Genomic DNA, 11,252 nt, shown 5'->3' on the forward strand with positions numbered 1-11,252 from the left:
CAATATTTCTAAAAACATATTTATCTACAATCAATGGTGACCAATCTTTTTTTTATCGAGGGCCATAAAAAAATCTCGGTGAGCCAAGAATTTTAACTTTTTCTTTGAATTAAATGTTACATTTTATTTTATGTATATCTTAATATACTGGTAAATTTAATTATTTATTTTACATTGATTACTATGAAATTTAATATAAATTACTTTGACGAGCTAGTTAGGTTAGGTTAGGTTACTGGCAAATTATCAAAATTAATTATTAAAACTATTGTCTAAATTAATTAGAAATTTAGTAATTTATTATTATAATTTATAGTTTATATTCTTATTTAAGTAATCAAAAGTTTAAATTTTGAATTTTTATGTTATTAATATTTTCATTTAAATATTGTGTTTAATAATATGGTATAACAATTTTTAAGTTCCTAATTAGTTTTTAATGTAACCTAAAGTCTAGATTTAATGTTATTAAATATTATAGTAAATAGTAAATACAAATTATTACATTTAATATTTATAAATTTATATTATCACCCATTATAATTTATAATATATTATAATTGTATACTTGATAACAAGAAGTAAAAAAAAGGTCTTATATTATATTGCATCTATGGGCCGTTTGCTTACTGAAAATAGTAGGCAGGTATCTTCCCAGTCCAGGCCTGCTTTATAATACAACAATAACAATACTTTTATTATATATGTATTGAAACTTTCAAAACATTTAACATTACTCAAATTATATTTTTATTTTTTCAAATCAATACAAGTGTTTTAGTAAATTCCTTAGACTTTTAATATAAGGAATGAAAACACATAACTACAAATTAAAATAAAATTGTTTTATAAATACTATGTATTTACTATTTTGGGTATGAAAACATTGTGTTTGTTGAAAAATATTAATTAGTTCATCAAGCATGATACTGGTTTTTATGTAAGATAAAAATACATTTTATTTTAGTTTTTTAGCTTTCCTGAAAAATAATATAAATGAATAAATGTATTGTTAGCATTTAAATAGATCTTTTTAATAAAAATAAATTATAGATTTCATTTACTTTATTCATATATAAGTTATATATTTCAACCACAGTAGTAAGACATCTGATTTTTCTGATTTCTATTCCTTTATCTACAAAGGAATATTATATTGATGAGCGCAGTATTGAAAAAATATCAATTTTTTTATACCTGATGAAGAATTATATAACTAGTATGCTGTTGCAACATACCCGTTTATTTAAACCTAGTGGCTATTGATATTTATACCTAATTCTATCTATCAAGAAGTAGTTAGTTAATTATTCCCACTACATGAACCAGGTTATTGAATCGATACAAAATAAAGTTTTCTAAGTTATATTTCACAGGTCCTTGAAACTTATGATCTGCGTTCATAGACCAACACAATAGAAATTATATAAAAACTATACAAGATTTATTATATGATTGAATAGTAATAATATTATACAGTACACTTTCACCTGAGAAACCCTGTTCTTAAGGGTAGTATATTGAAGATCACAGGAGTAGCGGAGTATGAGTTGAAGAAATTGAAATATTAGGATTTATGTTTAAGGTAGGTTATTATACTTACACTAATTCAAATTAATAAAATGTTACTTAAAAATATAAAGATGACTGTTGTCTCTACTATACAATCTAAACTCAACTGATTGGTTATAGCAATGATTTATATTATCGTACTCTACGTTTCTATATTCTTTTTACCTAAACAAAATCGTAGAGTGCAGCATAAATTATGCGTCAGTAATCTGTATATCATTACACTGTCTAAACAGTACTGATTAAATTCTCCTGTATTTGACTGATAGCGACTACACATTTTTATCAAAATTATGGTCAAACATTTATGAGTAAAGTAGTTTTTTTTGCTAGGTAGGGGCTCCTTATAAAATTTCCCTTTGATTTATCCACTGCCGTTAACAATCATCATAATTATCAGCTATATCAAAGATGATATAATCCAGAATTGCTTAAATTTTGTAAAAAATTGCTTGAACTTGAAACTAGTAAAAAAATAATTTGATGAAAATAAAATTATCCATTAATATTTTCAAATAATTATAATGGACTTGAGAGGTTTTATTTAACAATACAACAAACTTAATGTAAGACTATCTTTTTATTTTTTAAATCTTATTTTATTTAAAAATTTTGAATACAAATAATCATTAAAAATAATAGTGTAAAATTGTGCTTCCAAGTATTTTCAGTCACTGTCCTATAAAAAAATAAAAAAATAATTTAAAAAATACTAAAATCTAAGTTTATATTACAATTTCTATTGCTTATTGACTTATGTCTGTCAAGTATTCAATTAAATTTCATTGAACATATACTTGGTTAAGTTACAAATTAGTTAAATATTAAAGTTTAAAAATCACACTATATTCTTTCTGTAAATATTTAAGTGGTAACTTATTTAAAACTATTAAAATATAATATTTACACTTGAAAAATTAAAATAATAATTGATACTCGCCATTAATACAATACTATAGACCAGTGGTTCTTAACCTTTTGTAAATCACGGACCCCTGATTAAAGATTTTAAGAAATCACAGACCCCCTTACCAATTTTTTTTCAAATACCTTTCTTTTACAATACGTCAAGTATTGACGTATGTTATGTATTAAGGTTACCGTGGACCATAGATTAAGAACAACTTCTATATTCTAAATACATAAGAATAAAAACATATAAATGATGTTTGCTTTATTTATAATTAATATTTAACAATATAATTGATTTAGAAATTGTATTTTTATTCTTTATAACTTCAGAAATAATTAAATCAATTATAGCTTGTGTCTAAGAATGATTTTAATTAGGTATATACTAGACAAGGAGAAGTGGTGAGATATTGCTGTCGCAACAATGGATCTTAAATATGCTTTAGAAGAGTATTTAATGATTTTAACATTATTTAAAATAATCAGTAAGGCTTAAAATTGTATACTGGTTTGTAGTAAATATCTGTAATAACTTAATAATTAGAAAATCAACAAATTTCTGAACAGATTCCATAATGTCCTAGGTCAACTACAATGGCAACTATAATCTAATGCCAAACAGAATTATTAAATAAATAGTATACTTTAATTTTATTGCACTACCACATAAAATATCAACATACCACCAATAAAATTTTGATTGAATAAGCAAACAATAGCATAAGAATAATAAAAAAAATCTTTTTACCGTTTGGTCACATTCTGCACAGTGCCATGAATAACCGATAACTTTTGGTGTTTTTTTTACCGGGGGATCAAGACAACAAAAATGATAATAATCACTGCATTCATCACACCTGTAAAATTAAAACAAATGGAAATATTTTAAATTTGAATATTTATAATTATTAAAACCTTCATTATTTAGATTTTATAATACAAGAAATTAGTTTCAACAATTATGTAATTTTTATATCTATAACACATTATACGAAGGATAACGACATCAAGACAGAGGTGTCAACAAGGATACAACTAGCGAATAGAGGATATTATGGACTTGAAAAAGTCTTGAAATCGAAGGCCTTATCTAAAGCCCTAAAAATCAAAATGTACATGACTCTACTAAGACTAATTGTTCTTTACGGCTCAGAATCCTGGGCGCTGAGAAAAACAGAAGAATCATGATTAATGATATTCGAGAGAAAAGTTCTACAGAAAATTTTTAGCCCCATATACGATAGACAAACGAATGAATGGAGAAAACTTCATAACGTGGAACTCTAAGGACTTTTCCAGAGGCCAAATATAGTTAGAGAGATCGCTAAGCGGAAACTAAGTTGGGCAGGACATGCTTGGCGCAAACAGGGTACTTTAGTAAAATGGGTGATCGAAGAAGAGCCTAACGGAAAAAGACCACTAGGTAGACTCAAGTTAAGATGGGAAGATGGTGTGAAGAAAGAAGTGGATAAGATAGAGCCTGGTGTCAAGTGGAGAGAAGTAGCGGAGGACAGGGATAGGTGGCAAAGTTTAGTGTTTTCAGGATGGTCTTAAGGGCCGTAACTAAAAGAAGTAGAACACATTATACACTTTTCTTTTTTGGATATTATAATATTACATTTTGTATTAAAACTTCTGATAGAAAAATTATGTTTTTGTTAATTCACAATATTTAATTGTTATAAACAAACAACTAAAATATAGTCAACAAAAGAATGATTTTTGTACTACTCAATTAAAATAAAATTACATGTTTTAACCAACACAATACTTTCAAAAAACAAAGGTATGATTCATGATATTATTTAAAAACTAAAAAAAGAATACAATTGGAAGTATCTTTTCAAAATTTGAAAAATTAATTAAATATATACATGAACATCTAATTTTATGTTTTAAAATTCACATTTCAACTAAATAAAAAATTATAAATAATTATATTATATCTCTGCATCATAAATCAACTATAAATTAATTACTACAATATTTATGTACTTATAATACTTACTGAACCATTGTAGCGCTAATTCCAGTTAAACCACAAGCATAACATTTAGGAGTCAACATAATAGTATCTGTCGATATGGTGCTAATTCTGAGTGGCGGAATACATTTTTCTGGTTTGGTTAGTGTAGATTTCGGTGGTGATTTATCTGCCGGTAATCCAATAAATAATTTTGATGATGTTGTTTTAACTCCACTAGTACTTGGTACCGATTTAATCTAAATATAAAATTGTTAAATGACTGGAATTCTTAAAGTTATAAAAACTTACAAATAGCTTAATTCCATGTTGGGTTGAGTTGGGTTGGGAACTATCAAATGGTTCCAATTCTGAAGTCTTATAATTACTATCATACTGATGTTTGCGTTTGTCAGCTTTAACTTGTTTTGTTATAATATCTAAAGAATACTCTTTCTTGTTTGATTCATTTTGTTTTTCTTCTAAAAAATGTTTAAAGGTCAAATAATAACATTCACTATCTTAATTAAATCTTGACTTAAATATTTTAAACACTTACTTTTTAATACACTGAGCATTTTATGCTGTTTTGTCAAACTATTTAAATCCTGTAACTATTATATTTTAAAATTTTTAATAATTTAATTAAGAAAACTTTGATTTTACAAAAAATTAAAATACTTTATACTTACTTTGTTATTAAAAGATGAAGATTTATGATTGCTTGATATGGATTGCTCACTTTCATCACATCTTAATTTTCTAGGTGCATTTGGATCAATTTTTTGTTGTTTTGAATAAAAATCGCTATTTTCACAGTTACTGCATTCCCTGTAACATTTTTTAATATATTTTTTTCTGAAATATTTAATACTTTAATTTACCATCCAAATAATTTTGTTTTCTTAGGCATTCTAGTCAGTGGTGGACTTAAACAACTCAAATGATAGTATAATTTGCATGTGTCACACTTCACCAGTAAATGTTGATCATTTGTATGACTACAAACACTACATTTGTTATACAAATCTAATGAGACACTATCTGAAAAAACAAATATTAGAGTTCAGTTACGTAATATAAGATCACATACATATGATATAATGGATAATAAAACAGCATAATATATTTAATACCTATCATTATGTCTCATTGAGAATCCAACACCTGCTTTTAAAACAGCAAGGGTAGGAGTTAAACTGTTTGTTAGTAAGTATAAATTATAAAAATGAAGTAAAATAAATATTTTAAATTATTTTACAAATTATTGATTAGCAATGATTGAAAGCAAAATAAATTTAACTCACTAAAAGAATTATGATCGTTTTGAACTTCTTTATCAAATATATTTACATCTAAAATATTAGCGTTAGGATTGTACAAATTAATTATATAATGGTATGCTTTAATAATATTTTCAAGTTCCAAATATTTTTGTTTCTGAATTTCATTTTTTTTGGATTCCTATGAAAAAATCAACTTAAGTTTAATAAGTGTATTAAATAAATAATATAGGCATGTTATTAAATAATTGTATTACTTGATTATATTTTTCTTGTACAATTTTTTGTTTATCACGGAGTTTTATGTTCTGATCAGTAAAATGTTTTAGCTGATTTTTCAATTTTGTCAATCTTAAATTTCTATCTGAGAAATAACTTACGAATTCCAAACTAAACATTATAAATAAAAATATACATAGTTATAGAAATAATATATATATATTTAAGTTATAATATCTATCTAACCTAAATGCGGGTAGTACGTTCCATTTTTTTGGTATGTCACGCAATTCCTTTATTTGTCCTTCAATAACCTCTTGAGATGTTGAATTTATACCCATTAAGTCAGCTTTTAACCAAAGAGCTCGACATGATGAAGCTGATGTTGTAATGGCACGAGGAACTTTAGATTTAATTGCTATATATATAAAAAAAAATATACATCAATTTAAATACAAATAAAGAATGTTAAAATACCAACTTGAATCTGTTTGACTGAGTTTTTTCATTTGATTATACTTAGATCGTAGTTTTCCAAGCCATTGTTGATTACGTTGCCATGAAGTTGATTTTTCTAAAGACTGTTGTTCACGCCTTAATTTCATTTGCTTTGTTCTTAGTTGAAGTATTTCCCAATTTCTTTTCTTTTTCCTTGGAAAAAAAAAACGTAGTTAATTTCAGAATAATAAATCATATTTATTATTAACTTAATTTACTTTATAATAACATCGATAAAAAACAAAAAAACGCTTATTTATTTGAAAGATGAATATACTAACTTTACTAGTAGTTTGTCTGCATGCATCTTGCAATGAGCATAAAATGGATCTGATTGATCAGTTTCTGGACTCGTCATTTCTGATAAACCTCCTTCTTGTTGAGAACTGATTAGTATAATAAAATATTTATAAAAATAATTTTGATTGAACAGATTATTTTAAGTAGAATATATACACGGTAAATATAATATTTTTTTCATTCTACAATTTTGAAATTTAATTAGAAATTATGACTGTATTGTAACGGTTTGTTATATTTTTTATAGTGGAGTATGTACATGTGTGTGTGCTTAAAGTATGGTGAAAACATGATAAATCATTGAGTCGAGCCATTCAAAACTCAACTAGAATAATAAGTATTAAGTCAAGTTAGGTAATAAATTGTAATTAATAAAAATATTAATACGTGTAGTTGAATATGTGTGGTAGTGAAGGGTTATAGGAGACAATAGACGATGTCTACCCACTTAAAATACGAATAAATAATTTGGTTTTATTATATTTAATTAATAAAATAAAATATACTTTTTTAATGGTTATCATAATCTTTTCTTTTCTTTTTTGTTGCCTGGTGTGGCACGATGGTTGGCCTAAATTACTAACCCTCACCACATATACACATTTTCAAAACAGTACCCTCTCCCACAGTAAAAACTAACTACAGACTAATAACTGTTGATGTTGAATCCTAAAATCTATAAATATATAAAAAAAAAAAAACTTTTTTGAGCCATACTATTAGAATATTCTTAAAATAGATTAGTTGTGAACTGTGCATGCGACTATAAGAGCTATCGTTCATTGTAGTATATAAGTACCACATTTTATTTATTTTTTTTAAACGTTTTTTTATAAAGTTAATTTTAAAATGTTATAATGTTTTAAAATATATTTCATTATATTTCTAGCTTATAAACACACACATATATATATATATATAATATACAAAATAAAATAAGGGAGGAGATATAATGTCATTGTTTTATTCAACACCACCCCGATCTAAAGACTTGAGTCTTGCCACCGAATATATGGATGAACTACCACACGAGGTCCATATCTTGTTGAATAGAAAGAAACTGCACAAGTGCAAGAGAGACATTATAACATGATAAATAAAGTCTAATTTGCAATTTTTAATTTTTCTCTAATTGAAGAAAAGTAGATACTATATTTTTAATACATACCAAGTAACATGAAATTGTGTTCGGCACATTCCAGCATCACATGATATAGTCGCTCCAGTGCTACTAAATTTATAATCTTTACACAAAGTACATCTTTTATTACCCCATTGAGGTGTACCATATCCAAATAACTTAGGTTTACTGAGACTTGTAACATCACCAAATATTGTACCAGGAACATAAAGAGCACATATTAAATGTACCCATCTTCCATTATCTGTCTCTTTAAATATCCCACCTAAAAAATACATATATTCAATCAAAAGTTGTAAATGTTTAGTTTATAGAATATTTTCAAAAAATTACAAACCAAAATTAGGACATAATTCACAAGTAGGATTTTCTACTCCTGCTTTACAAGCTTCACAAAACCATGGTTCCATAGAGCATGATGAAATAGTTGAATTTACACTTTCAGAATCATTAACGCCATAACAACCTAAAAATAATTGTTTTAATACTTACTATGATTACCTAAATCATTAAAAAGATTATTTACCTTCATGAACTGATATACCGCATTCATCACAATCTATTAACTCATTTACATCATCACTAACATCGCCTAAACAAATACTGCAAATACGAAGTGTATCTACTATTTCTTTAATATTCACCTGAAAAATTGTTAATATGTTTAAACAGTAAGAAAATTATGCATTACAGTTAAATATATTACTTTTATAGAATCATCTTGACGAGGTGTCGTGACATTAATACAATCAATAATCTTACTATCATCGTTACATTTAGTATCATCGTCATCATTTTTTTCAGTTTTTTTTTTATTACCATCATCTTTTGAAATATGTGTGTGTGTTTATGTATAAAAAAATAAATAAATAACATTATAAAACCAATTCAATCAAACTTATTTTTCTAAAACATACCATTTGCAAAACTGAAATTTGAATCTCCAGAATCTGATTCACTATTAACATAGTGATCTTCAATATTAAAATCACTATCAGATGAACTTTCACTGTAAAACTCTATTAATTCTAGGTTAGCAGGTGGTTTGATTCTTCTTTTACCAGGTCCACGTTCCACTATAAAAATTATAAACTTCTTAATATAGCCTTAGTAATTTAAATAACTCAGCTTACAATTTCTAAAATTTAAGTCTTAGTTGTATACTAAATTATACAGAGAACTTTAATAAAGTCTTGATTTTTTATTCCTATAAAAATTATTGATAATTCTTATTAATATAAAATCCTAAATAATACTTTAATCAAACTTTGTACATATTATGTAACCATCCATATTAATTAGTATTTATAATGTTGCACATAATAATTTAATTAAAACATAAATAATATAAAGGTCGTTAGTAAACATTTATCAACCTAGTATATTAGCATGTAATTTAAATTAAAGACAAGTATATAATAATACAAATAGTCATATCTCACACTAGATCTTATCTATGTGATTATAGCATATCAAAAGTATTTAAATACTAGTACACAGTACACTTCAGAGTACATACTATTGATAATCTGATAATATATTATAGTTATGTTAAAAAATAAAATTAAAACTTGTATTATTAACATATAGTTTGAGTGGAAATATTATCGGTCATTTGATTTTACTGATCATAACTTATCAAACTTCTACAATTCTGTTCAAATTCAAACAATTTTCTAGAGAATACATTTATCTTAATAGCCAACTTTCTTGAATATTTTTGAGAAACTATTATACTCGTACAACATCTCCATATTACAAACATATGCCATGATAAATTTGTGTATAGCAGAATTAATTTTAAATCAATAATAACAAAATTAAAGCTTATGAAATAGGATAATATTCATACCTTTCATTTGATAATAGATTAATTCACTTTAGCTAACAATATTAAATACATTTTTCAGGGCACTAATTTATTATATTTTAAGATTAATGAGACATCACCTGTATACAGTGTCATTTCTATTTAGTATTTTTAAACACTAATTAATAATAGTTTTTCTTTGTTACATATGATGTAGTGTGCGTCACATCTGTTTACCGAAACAAAATAATAAAAACTATAATTGAGACTAGAGACCGATATCTCTTTTACGTAATACGTATACAGCAAAACAAAAAATGTATTTAGAGAATACTCGGAGTAAGTAATGATATTAAAACTAAAAACGAACACAAGTAAATAATATTCTATAATAAAACAGACGAAACTACGAGAAAAAATATCAGTTGATGACTGATGTCAGATATAAATAATAACTACTGTATAAATAAAAATTATTAAGTAGTGTAAATAAGTAATACAAATTGGTAAACTTACTTTTCTGTACTGATATTCTTCAAGTTAATACAATAATACAATATACAATTTATATTTAATCTACATTGAAACACAATTGTATGAAAAATAAAAATACATTTGAATTCAAGAAGTTCGTAAATACAATATATTTACAATTGAAGTACATATTATTTAGGCGCGTGAACTGTTTAATGAGCGTGCGAGTGTGCGACCAATACCAAACGTTTGGTTATTGTTAGTATTCAGCAGGGCGCGGGCCTTTCGCAAATTGCAATACGTCTTACTTTCCCGGAGATACCGTAATAAATATACTGGAAAAAAAAATTGAATTGTTGTACAATATATTCTATAGGCCACGATTGTAGATAACACGAACCATGTTCGTGGTATCAACAAAAAATGAGTTTGCTGAATTATACAACTACGAATTTACACAGACATTGTAAACACTAAACAGAGCGTTTAACTCGCAGAGTGCAGAATTAAACATGAATGCGACAATGATGACAATATGTGGTTTCACACTTTTATAATATCTCTTCGTGATACTGTATTATTATTATCATCATCATCATCATCATCATCATCATATTATCATTCCAGGCTCTAGCATTCCTATTCGTGCGTATTAAAATACACGATATAGTTATAGTTATCATATGGTTCAATGCTCGTGCGTTACAACGACACGTTCGTTGTAATTATTACTAATTAATACCAAGAATGATTAACCGCCGTACGTATTAGTGACTTTTGAGTAACAGTAACATAATGACTATGAATAATTATTTTGTAAATGCTTTGGTCCTAAAACTCCTAAACATTTGAAACGCAATGCATCATAATTAAAACTACTTTGACAGTGTGACACTTTATAGGGCATTTTTATCGTGCCGATAATCGCGGTTATTCGTATCTAATGATATTTAGTATTTACTAATTTATATAAATCACCAAAATTTTGTACGTTAAGTTTATGTGTTATACACATTATACATTATACAATAGTAGTTGAAAACTGAGCTACACATCGTCTACGAAGTACAAACCATAAAT

At 25.8% G+C, this 11,252-nt stretch overlaps 1 protein-coding gene across 1 annotated transcript; it reads right to left on the reverse strand.

Moving 5' to 3' along the window:
- Window positions 1-2,168: 2,168 nt before the first annotated feature.
- On the reverse strand, window positions 2,169-10,303 carry LOC112602418 (PHD finger protein 14-like). The gene is made up of 18 exons (XM_025350486.1): window positions 10,215-10,303; window positions 8,806-8,964; window positions 8,595-8,713; window positions 8,415-8,532; window positions 8,226-8,354; window positions 7,916-8,153; window positions 6,729-6,833; window positions 6,431-6,600; window positions 6,196-6,367; window positions 5,988-6,120; window positions 5,755-5,911; window positions 5,332-5,491; window positions 5,140-5,278; window positions 5,007-5,061; window positions 4,760-4,929; window positions 4,493-4,707; window positions 3,233-3,341; window positions 2,169-2,251 (listed from the first exon to the last, which is right to left on the reverse strand). Coding segments are annotated over exons 1-18 (2,361 nt in total). The 5' UTR covers window positions 10,216-10,303; the 3' UTR covers window positions 2,169-2,239.
- Between the last annotated feature and the right edge of the window lie 949 nt (window positions 10,304-11,252).

The sequence above is a fragment of the Melanaphis sacchari genome, unplaced genomic scaffold, assembly GCF_002803265.2.
Source record: "Melanaphis sacchari strain LSU unplaced genomic scaffold, SCAv2.0 Contig88_pilon_pilon, whole genome shotgun sequence".
Taxonomy (NCBI): Eukaryota; Metazoa; Arthropoda; class Insecta; order Hemiptera; family Aphididae; genus Melanaphis; species Melanaphis sacchari.

Bases quoted from the DNA above. Each gene is read 5' to 3' on its own strand.
- LOC112602418 (XM_025350486.1), bottom strand. The intron at 8,533-8,594 runs GTAATATATTTA...ACAATTTTTCAG, and splicing joins GTCAAGATGATTCTATAAAA to GTGAATATTAAAGAAATAGT. The intron at 6,121-6,195 runs GTTAGATAGATA...TATAATGTTTAG, and splicing joins AACGTACTACCCGCATTTAG to TTTGGAATTCGTAAGTTATT.